The 21,187-nt window shown below is 38.7% G+C and overlaps 1 protein-coding gene across 1 annotated transcript in view; it reads left to right on the top strand.

Annotated features, from left to right (window-relative positions):
* LOC121506174 (sodium/potassium-transporting ATPase subunit alpha-1) overlaps positions 1-19,985 on the top strand; it is a 43,154-nt gene extending 23,169 nt beyond the window's left edge. The window contains exons 4-23 of the mRNA XM_041781820.1: positions 1,000-1,101; positions 1,261-1,362; positions 3,107-3,220; positions 3,583-3,717; positions 4,383-4,500; positions 4,766-5,034; positions 5,116-5,424; positions 8,211-8,345; positions 8,700-8,895; positions 8,979-9,154; positions 9,244-9,380; positions 10,691-10,841; positions 12,933-13,101; positions 13,193-13,347; positions 14,090-14,213; positions 16,690-16,835; positions 16,922-17,052; positions 17,181-17,282; positions 19,322-19,413; positions 19,604-19,985. Of these exons, the coding sequence (XP_041637754.1) occupies positions 1,000-1,101; positions 1,261-1,362; positions 3,107-3,220; positions 3,583-3,717; positions 4,383-4,500; positions 4,766-5,034; positions 5,116-5,424; positions 8,211-8,345; positions 8,700-8,895; positions 8,979-9,154; positions 9,244-9,380; positions 10,691-10,841; positions 12,933-13,101; positions 13,193-13,347; positions 14,090-14,213; positions 16,690-16,835; positions 16,922-17,052; positions 17,181-17,282; positions 19,322-19,413; positions 19,604-19,632 (2,892 nt within the window). The 3' untranslated portion in view covers positions 19,633-19,985. The remainder of the gene's footprint in view (positions 1-999; positions 1,102-1,260; positions 1,363-3,106; positions 3,221-3,582; positions 3,718-4,382; positions 4,501-4,765; positions 5,035-5,115; positions 5,425-8,210; positions 8,346-8,699; positions 8,896-8,978; positions 9,155-9,243; positions 9,381-10,690; positions 10,842-12,932; positions 13,102-13,192; positions 13,348-14,089; positions 14,214-16,689; positions 16,836-16,921; positions 17,053-17,180; positions 17,283-19,321; positions 19,414-19,603) is intronic.
* Positions 19,986-21,187: the final 1,202 nt, after the last annotated feature.

Below are 21,187 nucleotides of genomic sequence, written 5' to 3'. Positions count from 1 at the left end.
GGACAAGCTTTTTTTTTGTTTTTTCAAATGTTTTTTAATCAGGTTTTGCGAGTTTGTTTGTTTTTTAATTGTACGTACCATAACCCTGAATGGAAGTTTGATCCGATTTTATGTCGTAAGTTTTTCCCTGTTTTTCCATTCTGAGATATACATCTCAGACGAATGGCCATCACAAAGCTATTGGATATCAAGCATTTTCAGTTTGTGTTGAGGTGCATCCTCATCTAGCATTAGGGATTTAATATTAGTAGCCAAACCATCAAAATCAAGTTAATCTGAGTTAGCGCAAGGCAACAATAAAAATTCATAAACAGCTGTGCTATTCAAGCACCTATATTTGCTTGTACTGTACTTTAAGCTCAAAATGATGTGCAAAATTGTAATAATACATTGTATTGTAATTTGTCCTTTGGATATTGCATAGCTAGCTTTTTTCAGTCTTTGCTACTCTGTGCTAAGCTAACAGTGTAGCCGTTTAAAGTGTCTCAATCTTCTTTGGCCAAAGAGAAATTTCCTCCTCTACCTTATTTAACAAACTCTAATTAGCGTCTCTCCTTCTTCATGCTAATGTGCTTCTGGTCATGAGAAAAAGATCAAGGAGAATAGTTAATCAGTGCCTCTAAACCAGAGTCTCCAGGCTTAGCATGCACGCATGTGTTGTGAATTATTCATCACCTGCAGAAACCCCTGTGCCCTGATTTCTTACCATCTTGTTTCTCCTCTTCCCTCCGTCCTTTACCTTCATTTCTCTTCCTTCTGTTTTTCCTTCTACCTGCTGATGAGGGAAATTGCTCTGTTTGTCTGTTGATGCAGCGTTTCCAGGCAACTAGTAATACCTACAGTTCCCTTTAGACTTGAAAAGTGTTACTGAGATTGTGTTTACATGTGTGTTTGGCTTGAGAACAATAAGGATGAGCTGAAAATGTGGTAAACAGCAGTTAATTTATCATGTTAGCCATTATTTATTGATTAATCTGGGGGGTTTCATGGTTTTCTCAGGGTTTGACTAGCACAAAGGCTGCTGAGATTCTGGCACGAGATGGACCCAACGCCCTCACTCCTCCTCCAACCACCCCAGAGTGGGTCAAATTCTGTAAACAGGTAACATCAGCTTTATTAACAGTACTTATTAGGCACTTTTCTCTCTCTCAAATCAAGATTGTACCCTCTTTTTTGAGGTTTAAACTCAACACAGTGTTAAAATTGACCCATTTCTGCAATGAAAAGCGAATAAGGTGTCTATTTTTTTGTATCTTGTAGATGTTTGGCGGTTTCTCCATGCTCCTGTGGACCGGTGCCATCCTCTGTTTCCTGGCCTATGGTATCCAGGCTGCAATGGAGGATGAACCTGCCAATGATAATGTAAGAAAAGGTCCTCAAAATATACATGTAATGCCTTCTTTGAAAGCACTTTAAGCTTGGAAAACCTACTGACAAATGTAGACTTCTGCATCATATTAAACCTATAGCTTTGCGCCTAAGTAGAATCGATCATACACAACCGTACATGGTTTCAACTACATGTCAAAACCATGTAAACCACAAGACCTGTTATTGGTCAGCTGTAATTGGGTGTAGGCAACCCAGTGGAGTGTGCTGCGGCAGAGCACAGAAAGCATGTCGATCCTCCTAGGACTGTTATTTATCATGTCAAATGAGAAAAAAACAGGATGTTTTATGTTGGAGATGAATCTGCTTTCTTGCAGTAGGTGGCACATTTGCAAAAACATGTTCTACACATTTAAATATGTAGAGGGGCAGACCCAAATCATACATGTGAGATTTAATGCAAATCAGAAGTTTCATATAAAAGCTACAGTGACTTCCTGTGAGATGGCGAGATAATAAATTGCATGGCAGTAAAAAAATGGCCCAATTGTGTCACTTCCTGTTGCCAGTAGGGGTGCTACAGCAAAACGATTAAATTAACCTTTGATTATGTAGCGAGAAGACCTTGACACTACATGTGAAATTTGAAGGCAATCAGATGTTTGGCGTGAGAGTTGCACATACTTCCTGTCAAACTGGTGAGATATTGAAATGCTTGCCATGGCCAGTGAGACATCCTTCAGTGAAACATGTCCGTGTTGTGTCCAAGTATTAGGGCCTTTCTTCCAAAATCAGAGCTCAGTAGTTTAAGCACTGTAAGAGGAATAACGATATGACCCAGTTTTGTCACTTCCTGTTACCAGTAGTGGGCGCTTTGATGAGATGTTTGCATGTGTGTACATTCAGTGGGATACAGGTGTCTTGCAAAACAGAGCAGAAGATAACAGAATATTGTAGACTAAAGTTATAAAGGTTGAAAGTAATTTCACACCATCAAAAATGCCTTATTTTGAAATTGAGATGAAGCACATGGACTTCCTGTTGGGATTTAGGCATGGGTCCAAGAGGATTTTTTGTAGGTCTTATGATGACCCATACGCAAGCCAAAAATCAGATGCCTGGGCTGAATGGTGTGCAGGGGCTGAATATTTAAAGGGAATATTCAAAAAATACGATGCAGAAATGTTTAATTGCCAGAAGGGGCGCTGTAAGAAAGTAATGGTATTGATGTATGAATTTATTCAGGATCAATGTGTGATCATCCCTGGGAAGTTTTGTGATGATTAGAATTGACATTTTAAAAGTTATAAGGCATAATCGGTGTGTTTTCTCTGCAAAAAATGCACAAAAAAGTAGTTTAAGTATGAGCTCCAGTCACAGCCCCGCCACATGGTAAACTCACAGTTCGCACAACTTTAGATCTCCAGGTTGTCTAGTATGGGCAAAAAAATTCTGTAGTCAATTGGATGAAATCTCTCAGAGTAGTTCATTGAAATATGAAACTCGTGAATCGCAAAAAAGGCCAAAATTTGACCTTTAGCTGTTTGTAGTGTGCTTCTTGTACACTTTAGAAGATGGCCCCAAGAGACTTTTTCGTCTAATCATGATACACATGTGCACCAATTTTCATGCATCAAAATATTTTGGAATTTCAGCCTTCGTCTGAAGATTTAAGACATAAAATTTAACAGTAGAAGTAAAGGAAATGGTTATAATTGTCTCCCAAATTATCTTTATGCTATTTAGAAAACTAACTGGAATATGCTGATGTCCACAGTTGTACCTGGGTGTTGTACTTTCTGCTGTCGTCATCATCACTGGTTGCTTCTCCTACTATCAAGAGGCCAAGAGCTCCAAGATCATGGACTCCTTCAAGAATCTGGTTCCACAGGTACCCCCCATATCTCAAACCTTTATCCATTAATTTGCTTGTCTTTATTTTTGGCTGCTATGGAAACACAGTGTAACACCGTTGTAATAAGTCCTTTGAAAGCCCTTACAATTGTCACCATTTCATCCCTGCTGTAGTATGTTAATTCAAGGTCTTACCCACTTCCAGCACAACAACAATAGAGTGTCATTTTTCTAGTTGAGTAGTCTGGAGTTTAATAATGAAAGTCACTTTGCATTTTTATGAAAGAAATAAGCGTTGCCTGCAGAAGTGGAGGCCCAAAACAACAGGAAACAAAGCTGTCAGTCTCAGTCTCTCCCATCTTACATAAGTGTCTGCCTCCGCCATGTCTCGTCTCATAGCAAGCCCTGGTCGTCCGTGACGGCGAGAAGAAGCACATCAACGCCGAAGACGTGGTGGTGGGAGATTTAGTGGAGGTGAAAGGAGGTGACAGGATCCCGGCTGACCTGAGAATCATCTCCGCCCACGGCTGCAAGGTTAGTGCCCTCGACACGAGTTATTTTCTTCTGTCTGTGAGTTGTATTAAATGAATCCATCAAAACATTTAAAGGACGCCTTGACTTTCTTCGTTTTGCTGCTGTGCTTCAGTTGGCACTTGAAAAACATCTTTGTTTGTTTGGCTTTGAGCCTCTTAGCTTCTTTTATAAAAGCTCAGCTTGAAGCCAGATATAAGAATTACTAGACTTGATTTCAAACAATTTTTGGCTCATATTTCTAGCTTTATTCATCAGCCCTGAAGCTCTGAATCTCCGTTAAACTTAAGTTAAAAGCCACTTCTTTAAGTGAAGGGATTCATGGCGTTTCATGTGGAAGCGTTAGGACAGGTTTGTGAAACATCTTTGGAGCCTAAACTTAAGACCCGAGAGCCACACTCGACCTAGTTATGCCTCCTTCTTTGTTAAACTAAGTCACACTACCTCTGCATCATTTAGCCTTTTCTCAGTTGGGGACCCAAAGAGCGCCGTTCGACCCAAATCTGCCATAAACTCTTCTTAAGCTGGAGGAGAAAAGTTTGTTTTCTTGCCTGTGAAGGAACTTTCTTGCAGCTATCCTCTCAGCCCTAAAAGCTTTGATCTATGCTGTTACCGCATTTTTTGTCATGTTTTTTCCATCAATCACGGCCCGATGTTTTGTTCCCAAGGTGGACAACTCCTCTCTGACTGGAGAATCCGAACCCCAGACTCGTACTCCCGACTTCTCCAATGAGAACCCGCTGGAGACCAGGAACATCGCTTTCTTCTCAACCAACTGTGTCGAAGGTACGATGAAAGGATGATGCTACAGTTCAGTTCCCTCTTCCGTTACCATACTTAGAAACTTTCCTCAAGTGTCATGAAATATAGCTGCTTTCATTTAACTCCAACCAAATAATGCTACGTAGAATCTAAAACAGACTTTTTAGGACAAGGGTGCCCCCAAGTTCCTGCCTTTGATTTTTTGGTCAAAACAGATTAAAGAAAGTCTCTTAAGTATGGACATTACAGTCTGTTTTAAGATAAAAGCAGATTATTTTCATTGTTGCAGGAACTGCTCGTGGTATCGTGATCAGCACTGGAGATCGTACCGTCATGGGTCGTATCGCCACCCTGGCCTCAGGTTTGGAAGTGGGACGTACCCCCATCTCCATCGAGATTGAGCATTTCATCCACATCATTACTGGTGTGGCAGTTTTCCTTGGCGTTACCTTCTTCATCCTCTCTCTCATCCTTGGATACACCTGGCTGGAGGCTGTCATCTTCCTCATTGGTATCATTGTCGCCAACGTGCCAGAAGGTCTCCTCGCTACTGTCACTGTGAGTCCTGGTGTTGATTTAGCATTAAAGTCTAGTTTGGATCTTTGAACCTCTGACTAAGCAAGGAAATCCCATCCCTAGGTGTGTCTGACTCTGACTGCCAAGCGTATGGCCAAGAAGAACTGCCTGGTGAAGAATTTGGAAGCTGTGGAGACCCTGGGTTCCACCTCCACCATCTGCTCCGATAAGACCGGCACCCTGACCCAGAACAGGATGACTGTGGCCCACATGTGGTTCGACAACCAGATCCACGAGGCCGACACCACCGAGAACCAGAGTGGGACTTCCTTCGACAGGAGCTCTGCCACCTGGGCGTGCTTGGCCAGGATCGCTGGACTTTGCAACCGCGCCGTCTTCCTGGCTGAGCAGAGCAACGTTCCCATCCTGAAGGTACGATATCCCCTCTTCTCCTCTTTCTCTGTTGACTTTCATAAATATGTAATTAATGAGATAATGAGCTCTGCAAACTTAAAAGCAGGAGTCTGCATTATCTTTTGTGGAACGATAAGAGAGCCTTTTTGTTGATCCAGGCCTTTAGTTTGTGTCCTCATTATGTGGGCAGAATTTAAAACTTCAGTACTGCTGACTCATTTTCCAGCTCAAATATGCCCTTTTCCTATTAGTTCCAGAAATAACAATAAAACCAAACAATTGTTCTTTTTCTTACTGTCCTTGTTTCCTTCATCCGGCACCATTGAATTTCTGGTAATGCCAACACCTGTTTGTTTATTTCAGGAAGGATGAGTGTGTTTTTAATTGTAACAAGGCTGAGGCAAGATGTCTAACTTCAAAGAAACGTTTAAAGTCAGTTTGATATGATATAAAAATACAATACTATACATTACGTTCCATTTCATTACATTTTGTTACATAACAAAGTTATGTAACTAAGTGTAACGTTATGTAACATTACGATACAATACATTGCATCGCATTTTCTTGCATTGTGTTACATGATGTTGCGTTTAGTTTTGTTATGTTACATTACATTATGTGATGATATTTTACATTACAATTTGTTATGGTATACAGGCCTTTTCTATCCTTTTTGTCTTTTTTTTCTTTTTCTTTTCCTTTTTTTTCCTTTTCAAAATACACCTTGATACTGGATGGTACGTGAAAATATAATACGATACATTACGTTTTGTTACATTACATTTGATTTATTATTGATACCTTTCGTTCTGTTTTGTTTTGTTTTGTTTCATAACTTTTAGTAATGTTACGTTACGATGCCATACATTTTGTTGAATTGTGTTGCTTGCGTTACGTTGCATTACATTATCTTGCGCTTTCATTATGTAACATCATGTTATATAAAGTGTCATTATGTTACAATAGAAAACGTTACGGTTTGGTATGGTACTTGGGCCTTTTCTTGTCTTTTTCTTGTCTTCTTTAGCTTTCCTTTCTTTTCTTTTTATATTCTTTTCTTACCTTGCATTTCCTTTCCTTTTCTTTCCTTTCATTTCATGACCACACAATTTGATACCCAAAAGAACATAAAAATATATGATACATTACATTGCGTTACGTTTTGTTACGTTACGCTTTGTTATGTTACACTTTGTTATGATACACTCTGTTACATTGTGTTTAGTTTGCTAAACCTTTTTTGTTTTGTTGTGTAACTCAACGTAACATTACATCACATTGCGATAACATACATCAGATTGCATTGTGTTGCCTTACAGTACGCTGCGTTACGTTATGTTTCATTGAGTTTCGTTACGTTACCTAAAGTGTCGTCATGTGAGGATAAGATACTTCTTTTCCTTTCCCCTCCTTTCCCTTTTCTCTATTATTTTCTTTTCTTTTATCTTCTTTTCTTCTATTTTTTTCCTTCCCTTTTTCCTTGCCTTGCACTGCCTTACCTTGCATTTCCTTTTCCCCCCTTTCATTTCAAGAACATACAGTTTGATACCATTCTGTATGATAAGTAATAATATAATATAATACAATACATGACATTATGCTACATTAAGTTTTGTTTCATTACCTTTTTTGTTTTGTTACATTTTATGTTACGTTTTGTTTTGTCATGCTACATTTTTTGTTTTGTTGTGTTACATTTTGTTGCGTTAAGTTTTGTTTCATTACGTTTTTTGTTTTTTATCTTACATTTAGTATTGTTCCGTTTTGTTTTGTTCCGTTTTGTTACTTATTTTTACATTTCGTTATGTTATGTTGCGTTATGTTGCGTTGCGTTATGTAACATATGTTTTTCTTTCCTTTCTTTTCCTTTGGATGAGACACCATTAGACACCATATATTTTGGTAAAATATGCTACAATAGGGTACGTTACGATACCATACCATATGGTGTGATGCAATACAGTATGGGACTGTTTGATATTGTACAATACAATGGAATAGGACACAAAATATTATAGTATGGCATGGTTTGATATAATATGATAATACATGAGATGACATGAAACAACCCAAAATGATATGATAGGAAACAATATGTCGAACACTTTGTTTTGAGATAAAGTTTCAGAAGTCTCAGAAACACTGAAACCCAACAAATAAAACAAAAGATGAATACAAAGAAGTTTTGTTTTCCCCTTTATTGTCCCCTCAGACATTTGGTTCTCTGCAGATAAACCATCAACAATATATGTGTGCCATCAGCTTGTTTTCCAGCTCGTATCGCTCCCTGTTGCATTCACACACATCTTGCTACCACATAATGATTCCCAACTCCACTCACTGAAACGGACAAACACACCCACCCAGGAGTAAGAGCAGTCTCTTGGCGTCCAGACTTTCCTTGGAGCCCGGTGTCTCGTTTCCACGCTTGTGTTAATAACCTGTTAACGTGTGTGTGTCTGCGTGTGTGCATGTATCTGTGTGTGTTAATCACCTGTAAATGTCTGGCCGGCGTGGCGGCTCTAATTACTAGTCACTCTCCTCTCACTGCTCATTATTTTTCTCTCAGACACTGTTACAAGAGCGAGAGGAGAGTAAACAAGGGGTTGGTGTTTATCAAGGCCGCTAATTATGATCGCAGAATGGGGAAAATTAGCATTTTTCTCTCAAGGCCTTTTTCCCAAAGGAGTAATTCCTGCTTCCTATGTTTTTGCATTCTCGTGTGCACTCATGAGCCATTTAGTTATTTCACATTAAGCACAAACCATGTGCATACAAGTAACATTTTCTTCTCCTTGCAGAGAGACGTTGCTGGTGATGCCTCGGAGTCAGCTCTGCTGAAATGCATCGAGCTCTGCTGCGGATCAGTCCAGGAAATGCGGGAGAAAAGCCCCAAAATAGCTGAGATTCCTTTCAACTCTACTAACAAGTACCAGGTATGCAAAGAGAAGGCTAGCCTGCAGCTTAACCGGCTGATATAATGGATGTTTGTATCTACAAAATTAGTGTAATTGTTTGAAAATGTCATGAGATCAGTGACATATTACACGTCGAGTTGTTTTCTCCTCATGTTGACAGTAAATTCACAATATAAAAATGATCTCTGCACAAGACACAGCCCAAGAATCGATCATAATATGACCTTTAGGGACAATATGAATTTATTTTATTGCTAGAAATGGACTCCCTCCATAGCCTGTCTGCTTATTTTCTTCCTAGGAAAGCTCTAAATGTCAAAGCTGCTTTGGCTTCTTTTAACTCTTACCAAATGTTTCCTTTTGTGCCCGTAGCTTTCCATTCACAAAAACAGCAACACTGAAGGTGAGTCCAAGCACTTGCTGGTCATGAAAGGAGCCCCGGAGAGGATTTTGGACCGCTGCTCCTCCATCATGATGCAAGGCAAAGAGCAGCCTCTGGACGACGAGATGAAAGACGCTTTTCAGAACGCCTACCTGGAACTGGGAGGTCTTGGAGAGAGAGTGCTGGGTAAGGAATGAGATCAGAAAATCGAAATTACAACCCAAGGTTACCTCTGAAAATAAGACGCTTTCATGTTTGATTTTACTCAGGTTTCTGCCATTTCAACCTTCCCGACGACCAGTTCCCAGAGGGCTTTGCTTTTGATACTGACGAGGTGAACTTCCCCACTGAGAACCTGTGCTTCATCGGCCTCATGTCCATGATAGACCCTCCTCGTGCTGCGGTGCCCGACGCTGTCGGCAAATGCAGAAGCGCTGGAATTAAGGTAGAGCCAGTAGAGATACAATTTACACGGCAATATGCATAAAATACCAATTCAAATGTTTAAGTGTAAGAAAATGTGCTTTATTTTAGGTCATCATGGTAACAGGTGATCATCCAATCACAGCTAAGGCCATTGCTAAAGGTGTGGGTATCATCTCTGAAGGCAATGAGACTGTTGAAGACATTGCTGCACGTCTGAACATCCCAATCAATGAAGTTAACCCACGGTATGGTTTTATGCTACAGTACTATAGCATCTCAAAATCATTCATAAGTTGTAGTTTTTGCCAGGGTACAGTAAATAAATCTAATACTACTCACTATTTTCTGACCATGGCCAGTTAAATAGATAAGGCTTACTTTAATGGGCTTTGTTTTTCTTTGTATTTTTATATCTGTTAACAGCATTAGCAATTTTAAATTCCTTAAACATAAAGATAAGATGATGAGATTTATAAACAAGGTTTATGCTGTAAAGGAGGTGACTGAGGTGGGGGAGGTGAAGCGGGTGAAGGCGAAAACATATTTTCCACCATCAAAAGCTCTCAGTGTGGCTCTTTGCTCTTGTTTTGAAACAGGAATGGGGTCCAGTTCTGACAAAACCCCCGCTGTGGCTAAGTCTGAGCTAATCATTCCACTAGCAGCCATTATATACAACCACTCACAGTACAGCCAACCACCACCCTGTAATGATCACAATCTCAGAGAGTGCAAACATCTTTTCTGTATGTTTTTAGTTCATACAGAAAAGTGGTCCAGTTACGATAAAACTGCCGCAAAATCCAAGCTAATGACCACACCGGAGGACGCCATAGCAGCTAGTATAACTAAACCCAGCCTATAGCTACAGCCTAATTCTCCTCAAATGACACTGATTGGTCCAAACAGCATTCTGGATTGGAGCTTTTCAAGATGGAGTCTGGTAAATCCATCTGCTTTGCCATGTTAATTCCATGCCCGACAACTCCAATATTAGCACTTTAGTACGAAAATACCTTAAAGAACTGCATTTGGAGTGCCTCAGAGGGGTGTCCCGGGCCCCATGCTATTCCAAGTGTGTTTGATTTAAATGTAGAGTTTGTTTTTTACCCAATGCTGAGATAATATCCTCATCCATGTCCAGTGACTCTGCTATTTTGTAACTTTATATGTAAATACCCTTAAAAGCTTAATTTGGAGTACCCCAAGGTGATGTTTTAGGACCCATTGTGTTCTAAATGTCTTTGAATCAGATGTGTGGCATTTTTCCCATTCCAATTATGATATTGCGTCTCTGTGTGTAATGATTTGTAATATTTTGCAATTTAGTGTGTAAATTATACCTTGAAAATGCAATTGGGGTACCCCAGGGTTGTGTTCTGGGCCGAGATCTGTTCCACCTTCCTGCAACACCCTAAACGCTGTACTTAAAGAACCTTGGGCCCCATTTTGTTTTAACCATGTTTGATTCTTAATCTGTGTGTACTGATTCAGCTTTTTTGTGCTTCACTTTGAGTACCGCCTTAAGACAACACTTGTATCTTTGTATATGATGTAGAGATGCCAAGGCTTGCGTCGTCCATGGTGGAGACCTGAAGGATCTCACCGCAGAGCAGCTCGATGACATCCTGAAGTACCACACCGAAATCGTGTTTGCAAGAACCTCCCCGCAGCAGAAGCTGATCATTGTGGAGGGCTGCCAGAGACAGGTAGGAGCAAAACAAACAAGGAGGCGTTTGTGTGTCAGGGAGATGTTCCCACTCTTATGTGCCTCTGTGGTGTTTGAACTGCTGCGCTGTTGTACAGTTTGGCAAACGCAGCATGTGTTGCGCCTTATTATGTAAATTCATATGTGAATATTTGATATCCCTGTCCCCCCGGTGCTTATTTATGATTATTGCTGTGCTCTGATGACTGAGTTGGCAGAATAATCAGGCGTAGCATCTGTCATGCTGTGACCTCGACCACACATTAATATTCACAGATGCAGCAGTAGGCAGGATAAACTTTCTACTGTTGTGAAGGCTGGTTTGATTTATTGATATGAAAGTTTTAATAAAGGGCGACTTAGAAGCAATAGTTAATAGTTCCAGTTTCATTCCTGAGTCTTTGATTTTTGAGGCATTTTTCCCTAAAAAGGACCACTTCCCAAAAACTGATTTAAAAATAATATATAATATTTTTTCCACTTTAATTGAGAAAGCCTTCTAAAACTACTCCAGTCTGAAATAAACACATTAAATATGAATTATATTTGTGTGATTTTAACCCTTTAAAGTCCAGTATGTTTACACAACTCCACTGTTTTCCTAAAAAAAATATAGTAATAGTAATTTCCATAAATAACATCTCAAGGAGTATTTGCTTATAATTATAATCAGGCTCTGAGATGGGTCAATGATTGGCAGCAACATTGATTTTAAAGCATTACTATTTTTTATACAGTGTCAGATTAAAAAAAAAACTCACACTCCAAGTCCGAATGACAGAAAGTATCAGCTTCCTAAACTCTGCTATAAAAAATATTATTTATGTTTTTTTTATTTTCCCACATTAAATAAGTCAACCATTTAAGACTACTTGAGCCTGAAATATACTTATCAATTTTATTTTATTTTATTATTATTATTTTTTTTAGGATTTTAACCCTTTAAAGGCCAGTATGTTCCACTGCTTTTTAATCAAAAAAGAGAGAAAAAAATAATAATTTCCATTTCAATGAGTTTTTTATTATTATTGTTGTTGTTAATCCCTGAGATATATCAAGATTGGCAGCAACATTGATTTTGGTGCCTTTTTTTTGTTTGTTTTTTGTTTGTTTTAGCAGTGTCAGATTTGAAAAATACAAAAACTCACAAACACTTGTGGTCCTAAGGACAAAAAATGCCTGCTTCCTAAAATCAGCTGAAAAATCTTATAAATTGGTTTTTTTTTCCATTTTAAATGAGTCAGTCTTTTAAAAATACTTAGGTCTGAAATATACATATCAAATTTAACAAAATGGCCCAAGGATCTCTCAATGGTAAATTGGGTTTGGTATTAAATTCATAAATTAAAAGTGAACTGGGGTCAGTTATGATCAATCACAACTGAAAGACTCATACATTTGCTGAGGTAATTAAAATAATGTATTTAAGAGAATAGCAGATAACTCCCGGAGGGGATTTGGTTTCAAATCATACTCGGTTTGTTTTTAATGAGGTTATATTTCAAATTATAATGTGTTTAAATGCAAAGATTTGATGTATCATGTGGATAAATCCACACATTTAGAAGGACTTTTATGATTTGATTGATTAAATTTGTTATAAATATAACCCAAAGTAATTACTATAACGTAAAAGAGGTGCCTTTTGTTCTCTTTTTAAGGAAATCCCATATCTGTACTTGGCATACAGCGCACCCTCTGACTATCTTCAAAACCAGACATTCACATTTCTGCCCAGGCGCCAAGCTCGACTGATCCCCCCCGCCGTCTTATTCGCTTTTATCGCATTCCTCTGTTCTGTCAAATAAAGCAGAATTGCCCTGAAACCTTTTGAAAAATGATTCTTTTCTCTCACACAACAGGAAATTATTCCGTGCGACGTAGTGTAACTTCAGAAAATTGAAATGTCACTCAACAGCATGAATGTCAAATCCTTTCTGAAAAGAAAGTGACACCTGTTACTTTCTCTGAACGTCTCTCTATGCACAAACAAACCACCCCGACTCCTCCTAAATACAATAAAAGCCTCCCCTCTTTTCTTTTCATTTTTCTGAGTACATTAATATTATCCTCGCATGTCGTCTCTTTGCAGGGAGCGATTGTAGCCGTGACAGGTGACGGTGTGAACGACTCTCCTGCTCTGAAGAAGGCTGACATTGGTGTTGCTATGGGTATCGCTGGATCTGATGTCTCCAAACAAGCCGCTGACATGATCCTGCTGGACGACAACTTTGCCTCCATCGTTACCGGAGTGGAAGAAGGTACTGTGCCTTTAATAAGCAGGCTAAATGATCTCATTCAGTCTGAGAGTAAAAATGAGTTGAATAATAATCGCTTGCATGTTCTCCTCAGGTCGTCTTATCTTTGACAACTTGAAGAAGTCCATCGCCTACACTCTGACCAGTAACATCCCTGAGATCACCCCCTTCCTGCTCTTCATCATGGTCAACATCCCCCTGCCTCTGGGAACCGTCACCATCCTCTGTATTGACCTGGGAACTGACATGGTAAAGACGGGTGCCAGTTAAATCTTTGTGCAGCTAAAATTCTCCAGTTCCACTTCCTGATACTGATTATGATACATGAACTTGTATAATATCTGTTACTAAGAATAAATTAGATTTCAGTACCTTATTATTCATAAGAGCAGTGTTACTCTTCCTGATAGCTAATTTTTAGGGAAAAAAGCCTTTGCAGGAGCCACAATCCAAATACAATTCTATAAATATATATATATATACATATTAATAAGAATGCTCGAAATTAAAAAATCCAATGATAGCAAAATAAAAACATAGTATTTAGAGCTAGCAGGGATACAATTTTCACCTTTCCCTTTTGTCATTTTCCTCAATCTATAGTCAAATCAGATAATTACTTCAGATAAAAAGCTAGTTAGAGGCATGACTTTTTATCCCCTTTGTCAACTCTGTCAGTTGATTGTCAAGTCCATCAGTTGATTGTCTAATCCGTCAGTTGATTGTCTAATCTGTCAATTGAATGTCTGCTCCGTCAGTTGATTGTCAACTCTGTCAGTGTTTTTGTCTACTCCGTCAAGACAAGATTACATTCATTTGGTTTAAAATGTCCATAAAGTTTTATGATGACTGGTGAATTTATGTCAAATATAACTGGATTTATTTTAAGGTTTTCTACATTCTCTTGAGGCCTTTGTGTATTAATTTGATGCTTGTTTTAGCCGTCATTGTCTCAACTTGCTCAGTCCTCACATCTATGTCTGTCCTCCAGGTCCCTGCCATCTCCCTGGCTTACGAAGCAGCTGAGAGCGACATCATGAAGAGACAGCCCAGAAACCCCAAAACAGACAAACTGGTGAACGAGAGGCTCATCAGCATAGCCTACGGACAAATCGGTAAACAGAGGCTTTTATTCACGCAGCTATACCAGACATGGAAAATGCCGCCCGTGTCTCCTTTGTTAGATTTTTCTGAAGGGGCAGCTCTTGATCTGGGTGGTCCACGATAACTGTACGAGAGGCATGCACCAGAAATAGGCTCAGACTGATAGAGAGCAGTATGTGTGTGTTTTTGTGATGACGGAGCTGTGCCTCTGGCTTTTGATTTCTCCCTCTTCGGTAATGAAGCCAGGAATAACCTGACCCTCCAGGACTTCTTCGACTGCCTTATAAGAGCAGAAAACAAGCAAACACATGTGGCTGAAATGATTTCTTCTCCAAGTTGCAAAGTTTGTTGTAAAGACATTTCTGCTGACTTTTTAATCACAAAAACACAAAACTGAATGCAATCATTCAATTCACACGACCCTTCAATTCAGTTCATTCAATTTAATTCAATTCATGATGCATTATGATAATGAAGATATAAAATATTAGAATAACTATGTAGTCTTGCTGTAACAATACGATGATAATATGAAACATTACAATGATGATGTGATGTTATCCAATTCAGTTATAAAACAATGCTATAACACAGGATAATGATACAATACAAATCCATGCAACACACGATGATACAATACTCTAATGATGCAATATGATGCAACACAGTAATAATGCAATTAAATAAGTTTGCGGTATGATATACATTCAAGCTCAGAAGTCCCACCCACTTTTTCGTTGGCAGCTCTGTTTCCAGAAGTATAATTCAGCATTCAAACTCCCCATAGACATTCCCAGAAATTCTTATTACAACACTTTGAATGTGTGAACCAATCTTACCAGCTAAATGTGTAGTCTTGACTTTAAAACTTTTATAACGCATTTGGAAATGAAGAAAACAGCAAAGGTACAAAACTGTCAATTTCATCGACTAAAACTATGACTTAAAATGGTCATCAATACACTTCTCCCATGAAAAGGACTAGACCAAGACTTGCCAAAAACAGATCTTTGATGGCTAAATCTGACAAAAGTAAGTTTAGTTTTTGTCAAAATTATTTAAATTAGACTAAGATGTGATTTAGTTTTCGTCAGACATTGAAAATCCATGCTATTTCTCCATTGTGGGTAAATCTGTTAAAATGCAATGCATCTGTAGCTATTCTACCTCTCAGCTGTAGAAAGCAGGGACCCCAGGTTAGGCTTAGGACACACTACCATGATTTGGTACCAGATTTAGGCAAGTTAATAAATGCTTGGACTAAAACTAGACTAAAATGTTTGAGTTTTGTCAACTAAAATTCAAAGGGTAGAAATGACTAAAATGTGACTAAAACTAAAAGCCATTTAATCTAAAGACTAAGACTGAGACGAAACTAAACACTGGTACAAAACTGTGAAGATATTTCTCTCAAGGCTGAAGGAACTATATGTCCCATAATCCATTGCGTTCTTAGTATATCGTAGCTTAAGTTCATCGCTTCATGCCTCGGCCACATGAACGTCATCACTAACAGACAGCCGTTGTTCGTGGGTGTGGTAGACACTTCATTGTAACTGGAGACTCCACCAATCAGAGATGTTGCTGTCACACTCTAGGTTTATGGGTACTGTAGTATTCTTAGCAGAGATCACGAATAAACTCTTGTTTTTCTTAATCAGAGGTTAATATCTCAGAAACATTTGTTTTGTACAGGAGTGTTTACCATCGTTTTACACTTAGGTAGCTCTTGGGGAGTCTGTCTTGGGTATTTTGGATAATACGGCTCATAATCCAATCTGCTATGGAAAAAATGAATGAGGTTTTTACTTCTGGAACTGCACTGATACATTTCAACACAATACAACACAATATAGCCACAATACCATATGATATTATAACTAAATATAACATTTATGATTGGAAACAATGCAAAAGTGATGTAACTCAGTACTAATGTGATAAGATATGATTCATACAATATGATAATTATGAATTACAAACAACAACTATAGTGTGGTAACAATAAGACATAATACAGTGCAATAAGAAGAAATATTCAATCGGGTTTTGAATTCCACTGCTTCCTATAATGTCTCTATGCAGCTTGCCAACCATTTCAAGTCTTAAAACCAGATTTTTATGTCTTTTCTCCACTTATTATCCCTGAAATTAATTGCCTTAAAAAACCCCAAATCATTTTTATGTTCAATCACCATATACTTCCACAGAAAACAGCCTAATCTCATATTAAGCCATTTATCAAATGAGATTTTATTCCTAAATTTCATGCAAAAGACAGACTAATTAATCTTTCCCAAAAGACCAAAGGCTAGGTTTTTAATCATTTATTGATTGATTGCAAATTCTAAATGGAATGATACTCATTCAGCAGTGTACCACTGTAAAGGGACTCTGATTTAAAGCATTATTCAAAGATTATACACAGTAATGATTTATTTAGATATGATTTGGTGTCAGATTTCTGAGCTCTTGTCTGTCCTGCAGGTATGATCCAGGCTCTGGCGGGTTTCTTCACCTACTTCGTGATCTTAGCCGAAAACGGCTTCCTGCCCGCCACCCTAATCGGCATCCGAGTGAACTGGGACAATAAATACATCAATGATCTGGAGGACAGCTATGGGCAGCAGTGGGTCAGTGACGTTTTACCTCAAATAAAGGTTATAATTCAGTGATCACAACCTGATATAAACAAATGTTATCCTCTGTTTCTGGTTAGACCTACGAGCAGAGGAAGATCATCGAGTTTACCTGCCACACAGCCTTCTTCGTCAGCATCGTCATTGTGCAGTGGGCCGATCTGATCATCTGTAAGACCAGGAGGAACTCCGTCTTCCAGCAGGGCATGAAGTAAGAACAAAAAAACCATTATCTATTAGAGTTTATGTAGTCATTCTTGATTTAAATGCCCTTCTGTGGTGATCAAATTAGTTTGTTTTGGTCCTATTTTGACGATAATTCTTCCTTGTGTGTTTCAGGAACAAGATTCTGATCTTTGGGCTGTTTGAGGAGACCGCTCTCGCCGCTTTCCTCTCTTACTGCCCGGGCATGGACGTCGCCCTGAGAATGTACCCTCTAAAGTGAGTAAAGCACCAAATACTTATTTCTCAGGTGGTTTAAGGGGTAAAATAAGAAGCTTTGTGTAATTTGTTGGCTCTGCATTTGACAAAACTCCAGTTTCACTTGATACCAAAGTATTCCAGTATTGCCTTTTTTCCTCGGATGGGAAAGACATGCTTATTTCCTGTGTTGGTGTGTTGGTATGGGTATAAAGCAAGCCAATCAATCGGTTTTCATTTAACACAGAAACAGTTGACAGAATGTCAGCGTTTATATTACAAATGACCTGAATGATTACAAGTAGAACATAATTAGGGATTCAAACCTTTAGCGTAAGGTAGGAAAGAAGGACCATGATGCCCTTCACTACTGGCTCTATGCTGTATCTACAGGTTGATATATGAAACCCTGATTTTTGTTGTATTTTGGCAGTTATGCTGAAATGAGGATATCTGACAAAGATGTCCATTTTTAATGAATTTTGGAATTTCAGCATCCAAACTGTGCAGACAAAATTTTCCACTGTGCAGACAACCGACAGTCTTCCTTCTGGGGCCCTTTTTGGCCTCATTGACCATCATTAAAACCACCTTTTTTCATTTTACAGCCATTGCAATATAGAAATACGAAATCCTGTTAATTCCTCTGTAACCCTGTCATTCAGAGGCATCATTTCTCTCCACTCATGTTGTGTGAAGCTTTTACTGAAAACACTCCATTTACTGATATGGATGTTTCATAGTAAATGCATTCAGACAATATAACAACTGGAGACTTATTTAATTCTGAGTAAGGCAGTATGTTAGACACAGATACAGTCAGTCAGACACTATTTAGCACTGACCTGTCAGTCTTCTTGGATGAACCTGATTGAAACAACATGTCATAACAGACTGGATTTAACCCTCAGGCCCTCCTATAAGCACTTTGAAGCCAGCTGAGATGAGGATATCCAACAAAGATTTCATTTTTAATTCATTTTTGTTGTTGCTGACAAAATTTTCCTCTGTGTAGACAAAAACTGACAGTCTTCCTATTGGAGCCCTTTTTGGCCCCATTGACTATCATAAAAAAAAAAAAAAACACTTATTTTTATTCTGCTGCCATTGCTATACAGAAATATGAAATCCTGTTTATTCCTCTGTAGCCTTATCATTCTAAGATTTAAACAAATCACACACAAAAATATAACTGCTAGATGTCGCCTTTTTTTCATGTTAGCACCATAAAAAAGTTTGGGAACCAAGAAGCAGCCAACCCCTCCAGAGCATTTCTATCTGTCTGCAAACCAAAAACAAAAAAAAAATGTACACGTTTGAAATCAATTTCATTTCCGAGTTCAAAAAGTTGATAAAATCATTGGAATGCAATATTTGTGTATAATGTTTATATTATCTATCAAGGCTATTAATTTATGGTGTCCCTTTTAGGGTTGCAGGGGAAAGTGTGTGTTTTTTGTAAAAAACTTTTTATAATTGCACAAAAAGTAATAATCTTTCAAAATCAGTGCTGTCTCTTACCAGCAACATATCCAAGACTGATAATCCCTGCACAAAAATAAAACACTTTGCATTCATTAAATAAAAAGAATTATTTTTTTGTACAAGAAGTGGCATTACATACATAATCTGGCATTTAGATAGTTAAAATTGTTAAAATTAATTCTGGAGTTTATGAGCAAAAATTATTTTTAAAAGTTGTTTTTCATGTTTAATATTTTTAGATATATCCAGAGACCTAAAAGGGCCTTAAGGGGAAAAGTGTGATTTTTTTTTTTCTTTTTTTTTATAGGAGGGCCTGAGGGTTTAGAAACCACTGTGGATATACTGTATATATTTTCTGTGATAGAGGTGTAGGCTTAAAAAAGGAGTCAGTCTGCCATGCTGTTGCTTCTGAATTTTCTCCATGTTCAACATCCCAGCTGAAGCAAAGCTTCCACTAAAGCCTCAAATGTGCCTAGCTGACTTGTGTACTTGTGCTAATTCCACCTTGCTCATGTAGCTCAGAGAGGCCTGAGGGCACCAGATCAGTTTCTCATCTCTTTCTGTGTGTTTTTCAGGCCCAACTGGTGGTTCTGCGCCTTCCCTTACTCCCTGCTCATCTTTATCTATGATGAAATCCGTAAGCTGATCCTCAGACGCAGCCCAGGAGGTGAGTCCACGATCCGTGTTTGTATTATCTTTTCCTTCTGCACTGTTGTTTTTCTCTGTTCTTTCTCTTCTAAATCTTCCCTCTTATCCTACAGTCTGTTGCATGCTTTTAGATAAAATTAAATCGTATTCAAGTGAGGAAAATGCCTCTTAATCCTGGTTTTGTTTGTTTTCTCTTCTTGTGCATCCAGGATGGGTGGAACGGGAGACCTACTATTAAACGACCCGTCAGCCCGTCAGTCCAAGTCAGCTCGCATCTTCTCCTCCACTCCCGTCTTTGCATGAATATTGTCTTGCTGCTCGGAATAAAATTTTAACCTCCTGTGAAAAAAAGAAAACTATTGGAACGTGTTTTTTTATTAGGGAATGCTTGATACTACTATTAGACAAATATTGAGATGGAACGTGCTGATGATGCTGATGATGATGTTGATAAATGATAATGCTAATAATGACATGAACACTGAACAATGACATGACTATGCGTGCCTTGTTTCTGAAACAGGACCAATTTTATACATGTTTTTAACAGTTATAAACGTTCAATAAAAATGCGCTCGAGTCAGGTCCCAAGAAAGTTTCCTGTGCTTTTTTATTGTGTCTGTGTAGAGTGACTTTGTACAAACAAAGCAACACATCATCAATTTTCGATCATTGCTTTGCAGGAAAAGGCAGGCAATATTGATGAAACATGGCTATAAAACAATAGCAAACATCAGGTTGAACTTTCTAAAATTATCCTTAATAAATCTGCAACTTTAGATAGGCCAGTGAATGGGTAAATAATGTTTCTAAACTCATATGAACTTTGCAAAAGCTTCAAGTTGTTAAGGCATGGTGGGTGTTTGGTTTACCAAGAGGCACTTGGATGCCTAATCCAATACCCATTATGCTTAAAGCTTGGAGTTTGAGGCAGCTACAGTGTGAGGTCTCTGTCCTCCCACACACTGTTCGCTGAGTCTTGACATGCACGCATACAGGAGGAGATTGTTGAGACTTTAAAGAGGAGAGCAGCATCCTCCCACCTTAAAAATGCACGGTTTCAACAAAATGAGAGGAATTTGCACAATGATTCTTTATGCATTAGTAAATTATCTGCTGGAAAACAATAGTAAGACATTTAATTTATCATTCTTTGTAAAATTTTGACATGGTAGGATCAAAATTTGTCATGTTAAGGTGAAGAAAGTCCACTAGAGGTGTAGATTTCTTTATTGTGTAATAAGTCTTTTACATGGTAATATACAGAGCTCCAGGCTGGAGGGCCTCTGTGTATCATGAAAGATAATATGAATTTAGGGCAGGTAAAAACTCAAATAATGACTCAAAATTAATTTGTATGAATTATACAGTACAGGATGGAGTCATTAGATCCTTGTACCATCCTCTGATACTAAAAAATGATATAAAAACGATGTCCCAAGTCCGGCCTGAGCCAAGCCCTGCTTTCCCCACCTGAGTCGTCAAACAGTCTTCCAGAACACCTTTGGGGCCAACCTGGAAGTCCTCCCACTGTTTGTTTCCACAACAGCCGTAACAGACACGCAAGGCTGACTGAGATCAAAAGGCCTCCATCTTCAGCCTGACTGCTTCCCTCACCCCTGGTGTCCACCAGCAGGTCTGGGGTTACCGCCATGACAGGAACAGATGACCTTCTGGCTGGTGCTTCCACAACGGAGGCTTTGAACATGGACCACTCAGCCTCCTCTGGGATGCACAAGAAGCTCCTCTGGAGGTGGGAGTTGAAGACCTCATGGACAGGGGCTTCCACCAGA

The sequence above is a fragment of the Cheilinus undulatus genome, linkage group 24, assembly GCF_018320785.1.
Source record: "Cheilinus undulatus linkage group 24, ASM1832078v1, whole genome shotgun sequence".
NCBI lineage: Eukaryota > Metazoa > Chordata > Actinopteri > Labriformes > Labridae > Cheilinus > Cheilinus undulatus.
This window is presented reverse-complemented; position numbering and strand designations above follow the sequence as displayed.